The sequence below is a fragment of the Polypterus senegalus genome, chromosome 6, assembly GCF_016835505.1.
Source record: "Polypterus senegalus isolate Bchr_013 chromosome 6, ASM1683550v1, whole genome shotgun sequence".
Taxonomy (NCBI): Eukaryota; Metazoa; Chordata; class Cladistia; order Polypteriformes; family Polypteridae; genus Polypterus; species Polypterus senegalus.
The window spans coordinates 6,386,477-6,410,492 of record NC_053159.1 but is presented as its reverse complement, the minus strand read 5'-3'; the positions used below and the strand labels follow the sequence as shown (position 1 = coordinate 6,410,492).

Below are 24,016 nucleotides of genomic sequence, written 5' to 3'. Positions count from 1 at the left end.
TGTCAAAATTAGATGTATTCAGGCACTATAAACAAAAGAGCTATTTATATTTATATGAACAAGGCAAGCCGAACTGCTAATTTACTTAATTTTTATTCCATTATTATTTGTGAACACAAAAATGGTGGAATTCCAGAAGATGAGATATTACCAGATGATTAAAGTAGGCAAATTAAAAAAAAGAAAAACAGAGAGAAATAAGACACAACCAAGGATTGTTTGGACTAAGAGAACTGTAATTTATTTACTTTTTAATAAGTGTTTAACGTACTGTTGTTTACAACAAACACAGTCAATAAAAAACTCTACATATTCTATTCTAGATAGACATTCACTACAACAAGGCAAAGCTTCGACCTCTCAACTATTTTATATAGCCTGTGATGTTTGTTATTTTTTATTATAGTTATAATTATTTGCTTACTTTTTAATATGCATTTCATTTTTTTAACCAATCATAAAAACGCTACTATTTATATTTTATTATCAGAAATACCTATTTCAGTTTTGATCATGTGCTCCACAAAGCACAACAAATGCAGAAGGAAAAAAAAAAATCTCTTCACCCAATACAACATCGTTCACTCCCAATCCAATTTCTCATAGCTTATGGCATCTGATGTAGTAGTAATCTAATGTGGCATGGCTTCAGGCCGAACATTTGGGCATATGCACAATCTTGATGCAAATGTACACAGCACCAGCAAGTGTCCTCACAATTTAATCTTAATTACTGTAATTCAGTTAAACTGTCACTGCCAAACACCTTCATTTGCAGAAAGAAAATTAAATGTTCGATATTATGCCCCAGTAGAGCTATGAATAGAAGCAGTCATGTTGGCACCTGGCAGTCATTTCTTTCAGAGCAACATAATCAAAACCTTCAGTTCTTCTCAGTATTTTTTTTTCCACAAGCATCAAGCTTACACCTGCTGCCATTTCAGTAGAATTTGTAATCTATAATTACTTTTTAATTATGTACAAGCACAGCCAAATAACAAGAGAAGAAGAGAAAAATAAGAAGATACATTGAGTCAAATGCATTTCTGCTACCTGGAGATAGGAGAATTGTGGGATGGAGAGTGTAGGGGAAGCTGAGGTATGACACATACACACTTTCATATTAGCTTAACCACATAACTAACTCTTCCTAAAATTTAATCTACGGAAGCAAGAGATCAAATTATTTAGCCGACCAGCAATTTAGGTGGTTAAAGAGCCAGCTGGTATTACTCTACTTACATTAAAATAAATTTAAAAAGTGAGCACCCACCACATACAACCACAGAGTTAGACTTTAAGACAGTTATGTTTTTATTCCAAAAACACATAAAGAATCAAAGAGACTAAACTAGAGCTTTAAATCTAACAGAACACATCTTAATAGTAGGTTAGATTAAAAATTACAGTATTAGAAAGGAGATAAAGTAAAAGAATAAGCCATCCAAAAATGATACATTTCTTATGTTACTTACCGAATATATTAAAAGGCAGAGAAAAAAAAAATAATCTCACTTTTTAATGCAGAACGGAGATAACATTTCTGATAGAACAGGCATCTATGGGGACCAACATTGCTCAACTGCAAACATTATCAAAAATGTCCATGAAAATGTCTCACTTGTGCTACATAATCCGCATATTAAGTTGTACTCACAATGTCCCAAAAGTCATTTACTTTTACTAAAACATCGTTAAATAGAATAACTCTGGAAAACAATCTTGTGGATGAAAATAGAACGTGTTTAGATGAGAAAGAGCACCGCTATGTTCTGTAGACTCGTTTCTTCTTGTTACACTTGTATTGACAGAATCGAGGCACAAATGGACTACCCACAGGCGAATTGACCGTCTGCTTGTTGAAGCATCTCGTAATGCACAAGTATGATGCATATTCTCCTCCTGGTAATGTTTTCATGCACTATTCTTTAACTATTAATCTTTAGTTGTACTTGTCTTGCTTATGAATGATCTCACTTTTAGTAGTTTATGATCTGCTGTGACAACCCCTAATGGTAGCAGCCGAAAGAAGATTAGTCAAAGAATAAGCCATCACTTGCCGTGACTCCTGACTGATAAATGAGGTAGGAAGGTGGGCCTTTAATTCAAATGCTGAGTGTGTTCCATTTTCATTCACAAGGTTGTTTTCCAGAAGTGGTTTATTTAACAATAACTGGATAAAAATGCATGGGTTTGGGACATTGTCAGAATACGACTTGATAAGTGAATTATGCAATACGAGTAACACTACATTTTTTTTATGGACCTTTTGAGATAACATTTGCTGTTGTTCACCATAAACTCCTATTATATCAGAAACTTTATCTCCATTCTGCAGGAAAACACAAGATTCCAAATTGTCCCTGGCACATTTCCAATATATGTTCAATGGGCAAAGTACCCTAAACTGTATTATACAGAAGTAACTAAAGTGCTTCATGATATTGTTAACTACTACAAAATAGCAAGAAGTGCAAGTTTATGCAGTCTTGAAAATATCTCGAACCTTCAAGCCCCAAGGTGGAAGTTCGGGCTGCACAAATACACACCTGAGCAAAGGCAGGGTGAGAACAAGGGTCTGGTGAAGCAATGCAAACACAGGATAGTAGTGCCAGCCAAATTTCACATTCACCATAAACATAATGTTAATTCTCTGAGATTTTTCAAACAAGGCTGAATAAGACTGAAGATTCAAAGCAAGGTAGGTATATTCATTAATCATGGCACAGAGAGATTGATGAAATGTTGTGCATTAATTCGCACATAACTAAGTGAAAATTTCACTGCACTTTGCATACGTGAAAAAATGACCAATGCACCTATTTTGCACAGCTTGTTCGTATATTGTCTTCATAAAACTCGTTTGGTACTGAACTTTTTTTTTTAAACCAGATAAAACCAATGAAACCCAGAGATAATGAAAAATAAATTAAGCAAAATTAGTATATTATGTTAAAAGGACTTTATTTCCGTAACAGGAACAGCATTTTACCAGTGTGCATTAAGAGGCTGTGGTATATATGGTGAGATTTTCCCTCCAAGGTGGCCTTCTGTTGTGATGCTGCACTATGCTACTAACTGAGCTCACAGTGCATTATGATAATGGAATACATGCCATAATATACTAAGAGGGACACACAATGCAGATACTGGACACTTCATGTAACTTGTTTGTTGTGTAGAACATGGTGTAAATGTATTATTCTTAGTGAGAGCTCAGTTTACCTTTATTTGCTGCATGCTGGAGTTCAATCTCAATTAATTCTTTTGGAACAATTACAGAAGACAGAGCTTATCACAGCAAAAGCTTACAGTCAGTCCCTCTTTGCAGCTAACAGGTATTTTCTCGATTCCCAAGACTTGAAGGATCATCTGTAATTCTAAAGACTGTGGATTAATGAAGTGAATGGCACATTCCACATTTTACCCTTCAGTTGCTTTGAAACCGATGTCATTCTGACTCTTTCAATTCAATCCAAGTAACAAACTTAAAATGTGTATGGTACCTGTTCCGCAGCACGTTTTCAAAAATTTAATCAAATGACAAGATGGGTTTTTCCACTAAAGAGCAATTGGAATATTTTGTCCTTAATTCTCAGTGTCTGAATAGTTAGAATGTAGATTCATGGGAAGCAATTTTACACAGCAATTGAAATTTAATATAAAATACATTGCCAAAAACTAATTTTAGTATGCAGTCCATGTGATGTGTTGATTAGAAGACTCACAGTAAAATAACGTAATGCCACGAGATGACAAGAGTTAATTTCATCCTACTAGCAAGGTTTTGAGGTCACACAGCAGTTGGTTATCATTTATTCCATCCTTTAACACACACTTCAGAAAGCAAAATGTGGGTATCAGCAAAGATTTCCCTACAGGTCAACTTAGCTGAAAAAAAGTTTTAAGAGAATGAAGCAATTTTTGTTTGAAACTAATGTGTGCTCAGCAGGGGCCCCAATTATTTGTTCTAAGAAGTGCTTAATTAGAACAGCTGAGATGATGGCTCATATCTTAAAAGAACAATGAACAGATGGAAGCAAACTGTTAATTATAACCACAGAGCACCAGCTATCAGAAAGCTTATGACAAGGCCATCCAAACAACAGGGGGCAATGTCGTGTAGAGAAATTGCTAGCTTCTCTGGAAACCTAAGCTGTAACACATCACCATCAGCCTCATCTTTGAGAGGAAAACTATAATGATGTGAAACAATAAAAATTTCAAGTTCTTAAAAATATTTCTTACACACACAAATTCTAAAAATATATATACTGTATGTAAGTACATAAATACACACCTACATACTGTGTATATACATATATACAGTATTTATGTGTATATATGTATATATAGTATATATAGTATGTACTTAAGTATAATGTATACATATATATACACACACACACACACACACTGTATATACACATATATAAATAAATAAATAGACTGCCACAAATAAAAGACAGATTTATTTTCATTTTAGGCTTATAATGTCAGGAATTTTCTTTTGAACAGTGTTGCACAATTCTAATTAAGGTAATGCTTACTTTATAGGCATACAGAACTCTTGCTGGTAACTTTAATTCAGGTAATTAAAGTCAGATTACAAATAAACACTAAACATTGTTGCTCAAGACAAGAATGTTACTCATCTTTTGTGATCACAATAATAGAAACTGCTAAAAATACAACATCCAAAATACAAAGCCTTAGATTTATTGGACTTTAGTAATATAAAAAGTGATGGCTCTAGTTAGGAAACACAGTAAAATGGTCAATACATGTTTAACCAGAGAGTTGGGGAAAAAAATGCAATTACAAAATCTTTTTGGGCAGCTGTTACAAATGGAGGACAGTAAATGAAGGTTAATGATTGGAACAGGTGCACAGCTCCAATCTGATAGAAGGCAGTAAGGTCTTAAAAGCCTAATTCTTACATAGTATTGGTCAGCAGCGGCATATAGTACACTAAATGTGCTATTTTAGACATTGGTCAGTGGACAGTGTAGGTATAAAAGCCTGGTTACAGCTGCAAGAAACCAGAAACCCCATCGGCACTGATGATGCATTGACTCTGTTCCAAGATAAATGCCTCCAGATTCCTCTGAAAGACTAAGATGCAGTCAAAGATTCCAATGAAGAACAGTAAGGCAATTGAATTGTTCCAATAGTTTCTTTGACTGTATGTGTATGTATATGATAATGCAATGTATATTCCGCCTTAGTTACTGGGAAAATGTATGTATGTATAGATTCTATTGCAAGTATGAGCTGCAATTCTGAAAAGAACACATTCCCAGGGAACATGTGCCCATCAGATACAGCATCCTTATGATGCATGACAATGCCTATCAGCATCATTTTATTTTTTAAACAGTCCACTGCATCAATGTGATAAAATTGAACCCCCCATAACCCCCCCAGAAAACACAGAAATATAACAGACATTTAAAGTGCCTTTGCCAAGCCAGCATCAAATGCAACCTACTAAATATTATATGCACGTTGGAAGCTAAAGTGATCTACCCAAATCCTGTAAATCCGTAAAGAACATATCTACATATCAGCATATGTTATAACTCAGACTAGTGTTGTCAAATAAATCAGTTTATCAATACATGTCAGTTCAGAAATTTTGAACCAGTACCAATGCTCGTTTTCTGCAGTATTGATGCTTTCCACAGCAGATGAACATTCCGACTCGCTTATTCTTTTGACAGAAACTTCAGACCCATGGATCACCATACACACACGTGACAGATGTGTGCAAGAAGTTTCATAGAATCATCATGTGAAACAGTTAATTTAATTGAAGAAGCTCAGAATTCATCATCCTCTCAAGAGTCTGTGTTTTAAGTATTTGCTGCAAATGTGGCACTTTGCAATTGTCCACTCTATTGACAAATTATTCAAAACAAAACAAAAGCACTTGCTAGAGTCCAACCCTCTCAAATTAGAAAGGTGAAAATGACATTTATTTGTACTGTATATTTTTGTCTAAAATATTCCTGCATATGTCTAGAAGCATTAAAGAAAAATGTAAACACACGATAATTTAGGCGTTCTAAAACTCCAACTTAAACTCCTTTGTGACAGCGTTGTAGTGCACTTGTTAGTGCTATCACCACAGAGATGCAGTGTCATGAGTTCAAAACCTCATGGCTGTTGGAAGTCGATGTGGAATCTGCACATTCTCTCTGTGCTTGGCTTTTTCTTTCTTCGGGTACTCAAAATTTTCTTCATCAAGGTAAGTGTATTATACGGACAACTCCAAACTAACCCTGCATGTGTTTAAACTGCAATGACTGTCCAGGGCTGGCTCATGTACCTACGATGTAGAACTGGACTGAGAAGGTTTTAGACCTTTGCTCGAATTGTCTAACATGCCTGCTTTTGTGCAGAAATATTTTCAGTATAAAAAGCACATTCAAATGCAATTTTTTTATTTTTTTTAATTCTGCTTAAAATACCAGCACTAAAAGGGTTTGGATATACCTGAAATCTAACACAATATTAATCCCTCTGCACATTTATTAGGAATGGCAATTATGAAGCCTAGACTTTAGTATCCAGCTGGTAGAAATGTTTTATTCAAATAGTGGATGGCTCAAAGGTGATTAAAGAAGCAAAGAAAAGAAAAACTTATCAAAAATGACAGACCGGCATACAGTTTTTTTGCAGCCTACATAGACATAAATTTTAGTATAAAACAATGGAGTAACTTCAAACTTAAAAACAAAAATATCTAACTGCTTTCTACTGCAAATGTGTCAAAACCAATACCAAAAAACAAAGCTCAAGAAACACTGTTTGTACTTAAAATGAAAAGAAACTTCTAAAATGGCTATTGATGCTACAACACAGGAAGAAAATTAAAAGGGAATGGTATTAAATAACACGCTGAATGTGAATGCAAGCTTTCATGATTTATATATATTAAAAAAAAACACATTTTCGAAGGAATAATCAGTAGCATTTGTTTAGAAAGTGGAGAAACTGGGACTGGTGTCTCTTTGTAACAATGAATATTATCATATCACAGCACATACACAGCACAAAAACGGCTTACCTCAGGGAAGAGCAACAAATTGACTGAAGCATAGTAATAAGGAACTTATATAGACCAGCATTCTTTATCTCTCAATTATATAAAATAAATCCTATGACGAGATGAGACTTTTTTTGAAGATTTTTCAAGTCCGGTGGCCATGAGATTATCTCAAGTCAAGCTCTCCTTTCAACCATATTCAACCATGCCCACGGTTTTCTCACCTCTCATTAGTGTGGATCCTTTTGACAGACACAGTTTCTGCTCTCTCAGCTCTAATAAATTTTAACATTTTCCTCACTTTAATTTCCCAATTAAGGAAGACATATTACGTATTATTGAAGATTTTAAGGGTGGCATGGTGGCGGAGTGGTAGCGCTGCTGCCTCGCACTTAGGAGACCTGTGTTCACTTCTTGGGTCCTCCCTGCGTGGGGTTTGCATGTTCTCCCCATGTCTGCGTGGGTTTCCTCCCACAGTCCAAAGTCATGCAGGTTCAGTGCATTGGCAATCCTAGTGTGTGCATGTGTGTGCACACGCCCTGCAGTGGGCTGGCGCCGTGCCTAGGGTTTGCTTTCTGCCTTGCACCCTGTGTTGGCTGGGATTGGCTCCAGCAGACAAGTGACCCTGTAGTTAGGATATAGCAGGTTGGATAATGGATGGATGGAGAATTTTATCACGAAGGGTTATCAACAGAAAAAATGAGGGCACAGGCAATCCTAGCACCAAGAAACAAAGTCAAACAAATTAATGCCAAAAATGTTGATCGGTTACACGGCAAAATTGGTTAAACTTAGGTAAAAACTTAGGGGTAACTGTTGACTGTAACCTGAATTTTAAATTGCATATTCATCAGACCACTAGGACAGCATTTTTTCACTTAAGAAACATAACAAAAAAGTTAGACCTCTTATATCATTGAAAGATGCTGAGAAATTAATTCACGCTTTTGTTTTCAGTAGACTAGATTACTGCAACACACTCCTCTCAGGACTACCCAAAAAAGACATAAATCACTTGCAACGAGTGCAGAATGCAGCTGCTAGAATCCTAACTAGGAAAAGAAAATCCAAGCACATCTCTCCAATTTTGATGTCACAACACTGGTTACCTGTGTCATTCAGGATTGACTTTAAAATTCTGCTTATGGTTTATAAAGCCTTAAATAATCTCGCTCTATCTAATATATCGGAATGTCTGACACCCTATATTCCAAATAGTAACCTTAGATCCTTAAATGAGTGTCTCCTTAGAATTCCAAAAGCTAAATTTAAAAGAAGTGGTGAGGCGGCCTTCTGCTGTTATGCACCTCAAATCTGCAATAGCCTGCCAATAGGAATTCGCCAGGCAAATACAGTGGAGCACTTTAAAACACTGCTGAAAACACATTACTTTAACATGGCCTTTTTATAACTTCACTTTAACCTAATCCTGATACTCTGTATGTTCAATTCATCATAATAACTATTCATAGTGGCTCTAAAATCCGTACTGACCCCAACTCTCTCTTCTGTTTCTTTTTCCGGTTTCTTTGTGGTGGCGGCCTGCGCCACCACCACCTACTCAAATATGTGAGGGGGAAAACAATGAATCCTGCTTAAATCTCAACATACTGAACACCTAGTTTAGGCATAGAACATGGCTATCTGAACTTCTATTCTTCCACAGTCTATGAGGCAATTTTGAGGAGGAAGGAGAGCCCCAGAATATAAATGGGTCATTATGATTAAACACTGGGTGGTAGAAAATTGTGTCTGTCTTCTGAAGATGTAGCTGTATATTTAAAAAAAAAAAACAAAAAAGCAGACTCACACATACTGTACATTTAAAATACACATACACACACACTAACAGTAGGGTGTGCTCTTTTACCATTTCCCCACAGACAGAGTAATGCCAAAGAAAAAGCATCAAATTTGCACATTTACCAAACACAAGTGAAGGAACAGTGTGGAAGAAAAAAAATGCAACAGAAAGGCAAAGTAAAACCTGTTCCAACACTCTGCGTTTGTCAAATACCTCACCAAACTATTCTTTCTCCTCCACCAACACAAATAATGCTGAAGACACTTCAATAGTTTTCCTAAGCATAACAGCCCTTTTTCTTTTCCTAAGGACATTTAAACTTAATATCAGTAACATTTATTTCATTTCTTATATTTATAGTACACTAGTCATGATACCTGTCAAAGGTGCAGGTAACTAAATAATTAAAAAATAAAAAATAAATAAAAAAAATATCGCAGTCTGTTGCCCCATGTGTACCTTCAGTACCTGTCCTCTGTATTTGTGCATGTGAACATCTTTTAGCCGGTGGACCCGCTCTCAAGCACGTTCCCATAAAGTCTGTTTCTGAGAGTCTGTCACTATTTTTGATGTACCTTTCTCACCTCCTGTCCAGTTGTACAGTTGCAGTCTTTGAAGGCGACTCTCTCAGCATACGTCTTTACTCCTCCTCCTCATCTCACACTAACACTTCCTCTTTTGTTGCATCACCAAAGCCAAACTGACCAATCACACCAAAGCCAAACTGCCCTACCAGATTGCTTAGAGTGACAGGCCACACACCCCTATTGTGTTTTATTATATGGTAGATTAGCAATGAACACTCAAGGAAGGAACTGCTCAAATTTTACTCTGCTAAGAGAGCTGGAGTCTGCAAATGGAAAGTTACTTTTAGAATCTAACACATACACATATAAAAGTATTTATATATTTTTAATAGTGTGTAAATTAGATTGTAAGTGGAAATTTGCTGTACCAGAATAAAACTACAATGAAATTAATTGAAAGAATGATGAAGTGTTGGAAAAGGTCAACAGTGATTATTGTTGAGAGTGAGTTGCATCTTTGCTTAATAGTATCTTTTGTACAGGGCATACGAAATGCTAGTTTCTTAATATCTAAAGCGTGTACATTTAACTTGAATAAATTCAACTCTTACACATCCAATGTGTGTTATGCTTTTATGTGGGTGGCAGAATAGTACAATATACAAATGTTAGCAATAACACCTACTAGAATGCTCGTTTCAGATTTAGACCAAGGTTTGAAAGCCTTCTATAAAACAGAATTCATATTTTCCTCCCACCTTCATGTGGGTGTCTAATACCAATCCATTTTCTATTTACTTTATGAAGACTGGTTTACAAAAAAAAAATGCTTTAGCATGAACATGAAATATTTAATTGTAACTTTAATGCACTAGTTGCAAATGCTTAAAACTTTTGTTTAATTTTAGAAAGTGCTTCTGATGATTATTATTTTTTTTTCACAAAACAGAACAATTACTGCATCCACAAGAGATTCAATTGGGTTCAAATGTAAATATAGTTTAAACATCATAAGGTTTAAAAAGGAAAGCTTTAAATAAAGCTGTTTATTATTAATTTGAGTAATAATTGTGATGTGTTTCACAATTTTGTTTCGTCTTTGGACAGGTTTTCTGCTTAAACCTCTGAAAGTACAGTGTGAGCCACAAACCTCACAATGTTGTTTAAGGTTTCTAAATAAGATTTCTAAAACATTTTTCAAATAATGAAAAAAATCCCTTAACACCAAATAAGATCTTGTCCATTTACAGTAGCGTCTGTACATTACCTTGTAGCATGACAACAACATCTCTTATATGAATGCACTCAGTTTGTAATGATGATATACAGTATATTGCATTATAACTGCTGTACTGTTATAGCGGTTCTAACAATATTACATAAGAACACAGAACATAAGAAATTTGACAAATGAGAGGAGACCATTCAGTCCATCAAGCTTGTTTGTTTAGCTAACAGCTAAGCTCTCCCAAAATCTCATCCAGATTCTTCTTAAAGGTTATCAAGGTTTCTGCTTCAACTACATGTCTTGGTAGCTTGTTCCAGAGTCCCAAACTCTCTACCCATGAAAAAGTGCTTTCTAGCTTCAGTTTTAAATGGACATCCCCCTAATTTCCACTAATGTTTGAGTACATAATTCACCTGTGAGCCGATAGAATATTGCTGGATCTACTTTATCATTATGATGTATTTTAACATTACCCTTGCTATAGCTACGACAGCATCCTGGCCCTTAAACTTAGGTTACTTGGTAGTTTGACAGCTCATATCATTCTTTCTCTAGAAAATGTTTTGTACAATTTCCTCATATAGTACTTACACTGAAATTTTAGTATCCAGCATCCAGTCAGCACTCCCAGCATGCACGTCATAGCTGATGGAAAGTGATCATCTGGGATAATTATGTGAGTTACTGAAAAGAGAGAAAAAACAAACAATTGCAAACATATATACAAACAAGTATCTAAAATAACTCCCCAAAATATGAAATAAACTATCTAGTATAGCAGAAAATAAGGCACAGCGACTACTCACGTGTGACTTTTAGTTAATACGCGTCAGATTCTGACATACTGACCATTTCTTGCATGGATGGTTTGCATGCTGATGCTATAATATTGATTTATGCAACTCTAAATGCAACTTTAGACAAACAACGTGAAGACTAAACAATTTACTGATTATTTATCACACACTGCTTTTTGCATCTATTTAGCAAATGTAAAGCAGAGTTACGAACATCTGCCCAGTGCCACACAAATGTGCACTAGGGAGTGAAAATTTTTTTAAAAGAATAAATATATTTTTTTCATTATTAAAAAACTGAGCACTTTAACAAGAGAGGAAAAAAAACATATCCAAAAGGATGTAAACGACAGATGAGGTTTGAAACTGAAAAGAAATTTATAAATACTGAGTATAAGGCTCCATTGTTTGAAGAAAACTGTTGCAACCAAGATATTATAATGTAAAAAAAAAAAGAATTATCAATAACACAATGTTTTTATTAGTAACCCCAGTCTGAAAGGGTTTAATTATATATCTAAAAAACCTAAAGCATTAGCCCTTACTTGTAGCGAATTATAAAAACGGCGACAAAAATGTCAACACTTTCGATATTTATTGGTATAAGAGGTGGTTAAATTTGCAGAAAACAGAAGTATATTAATTTTTCTTGTTATACAGTTTAACATGTCATCACATATTAAATGTGTGGATTTCATGGGCCAGAAGTTTAAAAGTCATCACAAATTAAGAAACAGGGTAGAAGTCAGCTATACACCACGATGTCCGATTAATGATAAATATTTACTGGCATTTAAAATCCCTACGCTAGTATGGAGGAATATTTCGGACAAAATTAAATAAATAAATAAATGCGTAAATAAATAAAAGTACTGTGAAATGGGAGCATAAATAAATAAATGCCACAAAATGTTTTTCGTTGTTTATTTATTTATTTCATTTTGTCCTGCAAACCATCATGAAATACGACTGAAATAAAACTGTCACTTTCACTCATCAAAGTTGAGAGGGTGGATTCTAACACGCCCTCTAGTTACTGATTGGTGAATCGATAGCACAAGAATTAATTAGAAAAATGCTTACTACTGCAGATGAAATGGATTCTATATTCTAAAATATTAGTTGAAGCTGCTTTGGGCATTCCATGTCAAAGTACCTAAACTAATACAACTGTTGCAGCTTACTGTATATCAAACTGACTCATTCGCCTTGCGATTGTCTTCTCTGATACACCATATAGATCTGCAATCTGTTGTACTTTTAAACCGCATAACAGAAGGTGTTCTATTGACTCAGCTGGAATGTCAAAGGATGGACGTCCAGAGCAGGATACTGCATCACCTGAACTGGAGTGTAGTAGAATCCGTTTCACCTGTTCTTCGATAACTTCAAAAACAGTTTCATCTATATCAGAGTCTAAAAGGGCCGCCAACATTGTAATTACTTCCGATAAATCTTCAATTATCTCTCTGAAATACGTAATATCTTTGGCAGAATCCATTTCATCTGCAGTAGTAAGCATTTTTCTAATTAATTCTTGTGCTATTGATTCACCAATCAGTAACTAGAGGGCGTGTTAGAGCCCACCCTCTCAACTTTGACGAGTGAAAGTGACAATTTTATTTCATGACGGTTTGCAGGAATGTTACGGAGAAAATGAAATAAATAAAGCAACGAAAAACATATTTCGTGACATTTATTTATTTATGCTCTCATTTCATGATACATTTATTTATTAAGGCTTCATTTCATCATACATTTATTTATACATACTCACATTTCACAATACTTTTATTTATTTGCGCATTTATTTATTAATTTTGTCCGAAATAGTCCTCCATACGCTAGTAGGGGCTTGTATTTTTGAAATACACAGTACAATTAAAAGCAAACGGGACACATTTCCAAGATCTTGGCACTGTTTATAAAACTGTGAGAGGACTGTTTACGTCAGCTGAATAATAATATGGTCATTTAGATATCCATTATAAAGAACTATTAATAGTCTGCATGTTATTAAACATACAAGTCTTTTGAATATGATATAAAAAAATCAAAAAAATGACTTAACATTATTGTTAACAGATTTTATAGCATGTAATTATATTATGGAATTTTAATATCTGGTTTATAATGGATTCCTAAATTCAAGTGTGACCAATAATGTCTTTATATTTTTCGAAGAGTGATTAGTTTCTTGGTGTTTCCCAATATGTGACTCTGTGAAATTCCAGCTAAATAAAGAATAGTTAAAAAAAACCAATTATATACAACACTAGAAGAAAAAAAAAAAAAACTATTCAATATAACACACATTCTTTCAATAACTATTATTAATTTTATACATCATCAGTTTACCAATAACATGTAAACATTACATGACAAGAAATAAATACAATTAAAAAAAACAAAAAAACAAAACTTAAGACTTGCTTGGGTTCATATAGGTAGTTGCTACTACTGGTAATCACATTTATATAGCATTTTTCTTTGGGGAACTATTTCAACCATGATGAAGACCTCGGCGTGTTTCAGCTATGCAGGTGGGGGTTCAAGGCTAGAACACCTCCATCGGCACAGGCGTGCATCTCGACCCACAACCGGTTCGATCCTCTCTGTGTCCCCAGTTTGCCTTCAACACCGGGTGATATAATCGTGGTAGGTGATTCGACTGTACGAAACCTCAATATCACATGCCCTAATCGAACATCTTTTGTTTCTTGTTTTCCCGGTGCTCGAGTCCGAGATGTGATGAGACGTGCGCCGACCGTCTATGAGAAGCACAAGAGGGCAGTTGGATCCATTGTATTACACGCTAGCATAAACGACATAAGGCACCAACAGTCGGAGATTCTCAAGTCTGACTTCACAGCACTAATTAAAGAAGGAGAGGACCCCATCGGCAAAGATCTTCATTTCGGGTCCACTACCTCTCGTCAGACGATCAAATGAATACTACAGTCATCTGCTGAGATTAAACAACTGGCTGAAAGGCTTCTGCGAGAATCAAGACATCGGGTTCATTGACAACCAGGACCTCTTTTGGGAAAGGCCACGTTTCTTCAAGCGGGATGGCCTGCATCCGAATAGATTCGGTGCCCGGGTCCTCCCCGAAAACATCGCTAAGGTAATTCGTCTATCTTGACTGTCTATTTCTACTTTAAATCCCTTCCGTAATGCTACTGCTTTGCTAGAACATGATAATGGCTTAACAAAGTCTTCTGTAAAAGTAAGTGCACAACATTAATACTCTAATAACCAATCTTAGTGCACGTAAAAAATCTAGGCAGTGCGGCATAAACACCAATAATTTAACTGCAATTACTATTTTAGATTAACAATGCATTAAAACTATAAAAACAGATTATAGATTACATAAAAAATACACACAGAGCGGCGCTAACAAAAATAACCTAGTTTCTGTTCCAAATATCAATGACGCGCATAGAATTCAGCTCTGCCCCTCTGAAACATCAAATATGGCACTATTAAATGTTAGAGCTTTAACTAACAAGATGTTTTTTGTCAACGATCTGATTAGTGATAGAAAAATTGGTTTTATTGCACTAAGTGAAACGTGGCTTAGCTCCGACGGTGCGGCTGTTGTAATCGAATATGCACCTCTGGATTACAGTTTTACTCGTGCGGATCGTCAGGGAAAAAAGGGGGGCGGCTTGGCAAACATCTATTCCTGCCAGTTAAAGTGTAAAGATGTTAATTTTGGTAAATTCAAGTCCTTTGAGTATCTCGCCGTAGTTATTCATGGAGATTCTCACGTTCTAGTATTATCCGTGTATAGACCTCCTAAATTTAACGCGTCTTTCTTTGACGAATTCTCAGACTTAATGTCAATTTTAATTACGAACTATGACACACTCTTAATAGTCGGCGACTTTAACTTTCATATCGATAATCAGTGTGACCTAAAAGTAAAGGAATTCATAAACCTCCTGGACTCTTTTTTGATTTGAGATAGCTTGTTAATCAGCCTACACATAAAGCAGGTCATACGTTAGATTTAGTAATTACCAAAGGACTAAAAGTTGATGTGAAGAAGATCATTGATATTGGTCTATCAGACCATTTTCTTCTACTATTTAATACAGAAATAATGATAGAAAACACTCATGAGAAGAATATTGTTAAAAAACGCTTCTTTGACTCATCAGCACCTTTAAAACTTACAAACATTCTAAGCAATCAGTCCGTTTATAGTGCCAACTATAATAGCGAGGAGAATGTAAATAGTAAGGAGGAAAAATGTAATTCTAAAGTGAGAGCTGCTGTTGACATAGTTGCACCTGAAAAGACAGTTAAAAAAATCTTATAGCATTGTTATGCCATGGAAGACTCAAAGAGTGTCCGATTTAAAAAGAACATGTCGTAGAGCCGAGCGTAAATGGAGGAAAACTAAACTGATTATCCACTAGGAGATATTGAAGGTTAAAATAACAGAATACAATAATGCAGTCCGTTTTGAGGAGCTGCTATTTCTCTAAGATTATAAATAACAATGCTAGCAAACCCAGAGTCTTAATCTACGATTGATCGTCTGCTAAACCAGGTAACACAAAGGAATGCCTCCAAAATACTTCCAGTGAAACCCGTGAGGTTATTGCTGTATTTTTCAATCAAAAAATTAATGATATTAGAAATAACATAGTACTGTACATCTCCCCAACACTGTGGATCCTCCTAAGCCCTAATACTCCGTTATAAACAAATTAAATTCTTTCACCAGGATAGATTTACCTGATTTACATAGAATAATCTCTCAACTGAAACCCCTCCACCTGCATCCTTGACCCAATACCAACAAGTTTTTTCAAAGAAGTATCAGGTGTGCTAATTGATAATATTCTTGACATAGTAAATTTGTCATTAAATACGGGGGTCTTCCCAGACTGTCTTAAGACTGCTGTAGTTAAACCCCTACTCAAGAAAAATAATCTTGACCCCTCTGCTTTTGAAAATTTTAGACCCATCTCTAACCTGCCCTTCTTAAGTAAAATTCTAAAGAAGGCAGTCATTATGCAGTTAAAAGACCACCTCAATAAACATGCTATTCTTGATAAATTTCAGTCAGGTTTTAGAATAAATCAAGGCACAGAAACTGCACTTGTTAAAGTAGTAAATGACTTGCGGGTAAATGCAGACAGAGGCCATTTATCTGTTCTCATCCTCCTAGATCTGAGTGCAGCATTTGACACCATTGATCAGAATATTCTTAGAAATCGCCTTAGTCAATGGGTGGGCCTCTCTGGCAGTGTCCTAAATTGGTTTGAATCCTACATGGCAGGGAGAAAATTCTTTGTTAGTTGTGGTAATCACAACTCAAAGACACAATATCCTATATGGTGTTCCACAAGGCTCTATCCTGGGTCCGCTGCTCTTTTTTACATGCTTCCGTTAGGTCAGATTATCTCAGGGCACTTGAGTTACCACAGCTATGCTGATGACACACAGCTGTACTTCTCAATAGCACCCGATGACACCGACTCTCTCGATTCACTAACACAATGTCTTGATGAATAGTAATTTTCTCAAGCTAAATGAAGAGAAAACTGAAATTTTAGTGATTGGCAATAATGGATTCAATGAGGTTATCAGAAATAAACTTGATGCATTAGGATTAAAAGTCAAGATGGAAGTAAAAAACTTAGGGGTAACTGTTGACTGTAACCTGAATTTTAAATCTCATATTCATCAGACAGCATTTTTTCACTTAAGAAACATAAAAGTTAGTTAGACCTCTTATATCATTGAAAGATGCTGAGAAATTAATTCACGCTTTTGTTTTCAGTCGACTAGATTACTGTAACGCACTCCTCTCAGGACTACTCAAAAAAGATATACATCATTTGCAACAAGTGCAGAATGCAGTTGCTAGAATCCGAACTAGGAAAAGAAAATCTGAACACATTTCTCCAGATTTGATGTCACTACACAGGTTACATGTATCTTTCAGAATTGACTTTAAAATTCTGCTTATTGTTTATAAAGCCTTAAATAATCTCGCTCCATTTTATATAATCGGAATGTCTGACACCTTATATTCCAAATCATAACCTTAGATCCTCAAATGACTGTCTCCTTAGAATTCCAAAAGCAAAACTTAAAAGAAGTGGTGAGGCGATCTTCTGCTGTTATGCACCTAAAATCTGGAATAGCCTGCCAATAGGAATTTCGCCAGGCTAATACAGTGGAGCACTTTAAAACACTGCTGAAAACACATTACTTTAACATGGCCTTCTCATAACTTCTGTAATTTAATCCTGATACTCTGTATATTCAATTCATTATAATAACTATTCATGGTGGCTCTAAAATCCGTACTAACCCCTACTCTCTCTTCTGTTTCTTTTTCTGGTTTCTTTGTGGTGGCGGCCTGTGCCACCACCACCTATTCAAAGCATCATGATGCTCCAACATTGATGGACATAAAGCCAGAAGTCTACATGACAAACATCATCAAGTCCTTCCTTGAGAACCCTAAATATAAAGAGGACTGTTTCATTTATGTGAGGTAGAATGCCCAGAGGGGACTAGGCGGTCTAATGGTCTGGAATCCCTGTCTGGAGTCTTTTTTTTTTTTATTTCTGTCCACCCTGGCCATTTGACCTTACTCTTATTCTATGTTAATTAATGTTGACTTATTTTATTGTCTTACATTGTCTTTTATTTTTCTATTCTTCAATATGTAAAGCACTTTCAGCTACATTTTTGTATGAAAATGTGCTATATAAATAAATGTTATTAAAAATATATTTAATACTTAGTCTTATTAGTTGCAATCAAACTATCCTTATAGATGCAGTTCAAAAAGATGTATTTTTAATTGGAAACAGTTATTCTAACTGTAAATTTATGAAATTGCAGGATATTGTAAACTAGATTTGCATTGCACTACTTCAGCTGTTAATCGATTATGTGTGTGATGCACAGCATTTTCTAATTTGTACAGTGATCTAAGTCAACCTACTGTAAACTCTGCTTTATAAATATTAAATCTACATAAGCTTGAATAATCTGCTGAGTAGCTTGTAAGAAATGTGAAGTCATTCATGCAACAGAGAAACGAAGGACTGGTTTTATTTAAGATATAGTGTGTATTCAGAAATATGTAGCATTGGGTTATTAATATATTGTATGCCTTCAGAATTAGATTAAACAAACTAAATTAAAAGTGGATTTAAAATTTTAACAAGTTTATTATTTTAAGGAAGTAAATTATTCATTTACTATAGAAATTTTATAATGGATACAATTTAGGAATAGATAAGACCATTATGGTCCTTAATGTTCTATCTATATCCATGAGTTTAAATACTTGGGATCAACACTTCAGAGTAACGGGGAGTGTGGAAGAGAGGTGAAAGAGTGCAGGCAGGGCGAAGTGGGTGGAGAAGAGTGTCAGGAGTGATTTGTGACAGACGGGTATTAGCAATAGTGAAAGGGAAGGTCTACAGGACGGTGGTGAGACCAGCTATGGTATATGGGCTGGAGACAGTGGCACAGGAGACAGAGCTGGAGGTGGCAGAATTAAAGATGCTAAGATTTGCATCGGGTGTGACGAGGATGGACAGGATTAGAAATGAGGACATTAGAGGGTCAGCTCAAGTGGGACAGTTGAGAGACAAAGTCAGAGAGGCGAGATTGCGTTGGTTTGGACATGTGCAGAGGAGAGATGAGGGGTATATTGGGAAAAGGATAGAGCTGTCAGGCAAGAAAAAGGCCTAAGAGAAGGTTTATAGATGTGGTGAGAGAGGACATGCAGGTGACGGGTGTAACAGAGCAAGATGCAAAAGACAGGACAATATGGAAGAAGATGATTCGCTGTGGCAACCCCTAACAGGAGCAGCCGAAAGAAGAAGATGATTGTTCTATCTATATCCGCTTTTTCTGTACAGAGTGGTTAGGAGTTATAATCAATCCCAGCTTGATAGAAACCAGAACTGTGGAAAGCTAACAGAAGTTGATCTACTTTCATTAATCAGATTTATAAAATGACATTAAACATAACCACATGTTTTTGATTCATGCATCTTTATTTGATTAATAATAAACTCTGAAAATGATCTCTAAATACAACTTAACAGCTATTAATTCAAACACATTTTTATTCCTTACATACCACAGCTGTTATACTGCTCAGCCTTTCCTGCTTTGATAAGAGTTGTCAGCTTGCTGAGCTGAGACTGCTGCCGTTTGGAAAGCCCACTGCTTGCAAGAATTAATTTTTCATTCTTTTGTTGGTCAACTGTAAGCTTCAGAACAGAAATATATTTAAGTTATAAATATCAAATAAAACAGTCAAAATCAAAAAAAAAAGTAGATAATCCATATTGATTTAATACATAAACTCTGATTGTGGAAAGTGATTTACCATCTACACATTACAATATACAATTTATCAATTTAGTGTAGAACATGCTATTAGTGACAACAACCTCTTTTCTTCTTACCTTGTCACTGTGTGTCAAGGCCTTTGGACATGAAAGTCTCTTGGGAGCAGTTTGGAGGATGTTTCTCAGATCTTCATTCTCTGCATACTGAATTGGTTTCAATCCAAAGAGGTTTCTGTGTCATAAAATATACATTAATTGTGAGTTAATTAATGTTAAAATCCATGAACCACTATTTGTTCTAAAGATGACTTACTAAAGACATACAAAAAAAAGTTTTCCTTCTGCTACTGGAACAGAAATAATACAAGACGAAGAAACCTGGGATAAAACTCATAATTCTTATACTGTTGGAAAGTTCCTCCAGGAATGCAATTCTTTAAACAAGAAACCACGCTACAACACACGTATCAAGTACTTTCCTGGAAGGGAAAAAAGATTCTTTGTGAAAGACTAACTGCAGATGAATACAATTAGACAATTAACAATGATATTTAGAGCCGAGTGATTTTATTAAGACGACAGAAATAAATTACACAGTGACAGAGCAGAAGCAATAGGTCACCTCAGGAAGCACAGAATTTCATTTTTTGGCTTGCTGTTAAATTATTTGATATATTGGTACATTGACAGTACAGTAAGTTCGACTTTTATGCATTATTATTCTTTTTAAAAGCAGACAATTTGGCCATGGAGACAGCCAAGTCCTGTAGAGAAACAATGACAATGTACAACCCAATCATTTTTAGCTTATATCAATTTACTCTAAAAACAGACATTTCTGAAAATGCGATTTATTATTATAAAGTGCTGAAACAACGTTTATTGTTTTAAGATGTGGTATTGTACTTTATCAATACAGAAATACTTGAGAAGAAAGTGCTTATGTTATGCTGCAAACACACACACACACACACACACACACACACACAAAATGCATACATTCAGTATAAAGTGCACCAAAACTGTACATCAAAGTCGAGATTTCAAGGTCCCTAAAGTTTTACTCTCCACCACACTACAAGGTAATTTATTCCATTTGTTTGTAGTTCTTTGCATGGGGGGAAAAAAAAAAACTTTATGCAAAATTTACCCTCAAGTTTTCAATTGTATCCCAATGTTCTTGTAGAGGGATTTATTTTAAAGTTACATCCAATGGGATCAAATATACTAATTATGTAATTTTGTGAAACAATTCCATTGCGTCACGTTTTAATCTCCATCTGCTTAAACTGTGTCATGCATGCATGTCAGAGGATCATCCTTTGTGCTCATCTCCGTTATATAATACTCACTCCAGGACGAGAGGGGGTGCGGTCATTAATCACTGCCTCTTCCAATCCCTCCATAGTGCAGAGAAAACGCCCAGTGAGGGCAGCTGACTCCGCCCCTTCCAATCCTCAACCGAAAGGAGGCGTCATTCTTTGATCAGTTCATCCCTGCAGGACAGAGTTCCATCCAATTGACCTTCATACAAGAAGCCAAGCTTGTGAACCCTAACAGGCTACCTGTATTTGCATTTGTATCAAAGAGCGCCTGTTAATTTTTTGTTTATCCGAGCCAAGGAATTAAATGGTGACAGTTGGAATGGCAAACCAACATTTATACTTTCCGGCTCCTTGTTCCTCACTCAACCCACAACTGAAAAGCTTCAAGTTTAATTTATCCTCATAATTCAAACCTCTTAGTCCCAGAATCAGCCTAGTTGCCCTTCTCTGGGCTCTCTCTAGTCCTCCTGTATTTTTTGTAAATTGGAGACTAAAACTGTACAGAGTACTCCAGTAGAGGCCTCACTATTGTATTATATAACCTAAGCATAGCCTCCCTAGTTTTGTTCTCCACATTGTGATAAATATCCTGACATACTATTTGCTTTCTTAATTGCTTTTGTCCACTGTCTGGATGTAAATAATGGTAACCCCACTATTGCTCCAAGGTCCATCAAGTTTCAGACTGGCCATCGTGTATTCAGATGCAACACTTTTACTTCATACATATAATGCTTTTATATTTAGTTATATTAAATTGTATCTGCTAAAAATCTCCCAAGCCCTTAGGCTGTCCAAGTTTCTCTGTAATAATTCAGCCGATTCAAAATTATCCGCCATTCCACCTAGTTTGGATTCATTTGCAAAGTAATCCAGCTTGCATTTTGTATTTTTGTCCAGATCGCTTATGCAGTATTACAAATGGCTTTGCTTAGTCTAATCACTAACCTCTCAAGCGGTATCTTATCAAAACCCTTCTGAAAATCAGAATTCTGAAAGATAAATCATATCATATGCAACTCTCGTATTGTATTCTCTTGTTGCTTCCTCATAGAATTCCAGAATATAACTCAGTGTTTCCTAACCTCGGTCCTGGGGACCCCTGTGACTGCAGGTTTTTGTTCCAACTAGATTCCTAATCAGTGACAACACTGATCTCATTTAATTAGCTGGTATTATATTTTTCTTTTATTCTACATTCAGAAAAAGCACAGCGGCATGATTTGTACATTTATAATACATTTAGAAATATTTCTGCTTTTGCTATAGATTTAAATGCTTAACTCTCTTTTGTTGATTTCATTATATTTTGCCTTTTCTCTGTGCACTTTTTTCCCTTTGTTGTATCTTATTAATGACAATTAAAAATGAGCAGAGCAGACACGCTGGCAAACAACATGGAATAATCAAAGGCTGCAAGTACTTTAGCATCAGACCCACTAATTAGTAAATAATGGATTAATTTAACATTTAGAAAACCTAGAAAAGTAGAATGAAAGCAAGATTAAAATATTGTTAAAAAGAAAAAAAAATACATTACTTCCATATAACTACTTGGTACATTTTAATATATACAGGAATATTTTTTTTTTACCAAACTTAGTTTTCTAATTTCTATACTGTTCCCAAAACAGTTTTTCACTGCTATGCTGATGATACTCAGGTGTATATTCCTGTCTACAACTCTGCAATAAATCAACTGCACAACTGTCTTTCTGAACGAAGATCCTGGATGGCTAATAATTTTCTTGATCTGAATCAAAATAAAATGGAGGTGCTTATAGTGGGTCCATCAACTAACGCCCATATTGGTCTGGGACTTCTCGTTTCTTTCTCGGTCTTTTGCAAACCTCAAGTCCGCAATATTTGACAGTAACCTCTCTTTTGAGAAACAGGTTAATTCTGTAGTCAGGAGTTGCTTTTTCCAGCTTTGTCTATTAGTTAAGATCAAGTCTTTATCTTCTAAGGATCTTGAGAAAGCTACTCATGCTTTTATCTTTTCTCACCTTGATTACTGCAACTCGCTGTATTCTGGGATTAGCAAATCTCTGAATCACAGATTACAGCTGGTCCAGAAATGCTGCCGCTCGCTTTCTGGTTGGGGCAAGAAAGTCTGATTCTGTTTCTCCAATATTAGCTTCTTTACACTGGCTGCCTGTCAGTTTTCAAATTGATTTTAAAATCTTGTTGCTAGTTTTTAAATCTTTACATGGGCTTGCTCCTGCCTATTTATCTGAATTGTGTGCTTTACACCAGCCATTGAGAGTGCTTAGATCTTCTGGTCAGTTGTCTCTTGTTGTCCCTCGTACCGAGTGTCAAACTAAAGGGGGACAGACAGGGCTTTGGCAGCTGCTGCTCCTCTTTACCTCGTCACATAAAGGAGTCGTCTTCAATTGAAGACGAGATTAAAGACTCATTTCTATTCACTTGCGTTCCTTGACCTTCAGTAGTACTGATGGTTTCTTCATTGTGATTATGTAGCATTACATCTATTTATTATTTATGCTCATTTATTTTATTTCTATTTATGTTATTCATGTTAATTGTATGTTTTTCTTTTATTCGATTATTGTAAAGCACTTTGGCCACAGCATTCCTGTTGTTTTAAATGTGCTATATAAATAAATTGACATTGACAGAACTTGGGAAATAACACATCAGTTAATTAGCCCAGGAGTCCAATTAAAAACAGAAGCTAGTTGGAACAAAATCCTACAGCCACAGGGAAGCCCACAGGACCGAGTTTGGGGAAACACTGGTATAACTGAAACACAACCTTCCCAGTCCGAGTCCACGCGAACTACTTGTAAAACTCCTGCTCTGTGCGTGTGATTCTGGATCTTTTCCTTATTAATTCCTTCCATTGACTTACCCAGTAGTGGTGCATGTTAAGTTTACAGGCCAATAGTTACTAGAATCAGTCTGATCACCCTTTT

General features: G+C 35.6%; 1 protein-coding gene across 2 annotated transcripts in view; it reads right to left on the bottom strand.

Moving 5' to 3' along the window:
• The window catches only part of bard1 (BRCA1 associated RING domain 1), a 99,286-nt gene that overhangs the window by 9,480 nt on the left and 65,790 nt on the right, over positions 1-24,016 (bottom strand). For both annotated transcript variants that reach the window (XM_039755334.1, XM_039755335.1), the window contains exons 7-9: positions 19,873-19,987; positions 19,542-19,674; positions 11,202-11,294 (exon numbers count right to left, since the gene is read on the bottom strand). In XM_039755334.1, coding sequence (XP_039611268.1) covers positions 11,202-11,294; positions 19,542-19,674; positions 19,873-19,987 — 341 coding nt within the window. The remainder of the gene's footprint in view (positions 1-11,201; positions 11,295-19,541; positions 19,675-19,872; positions 19,988-24,016) is intronic.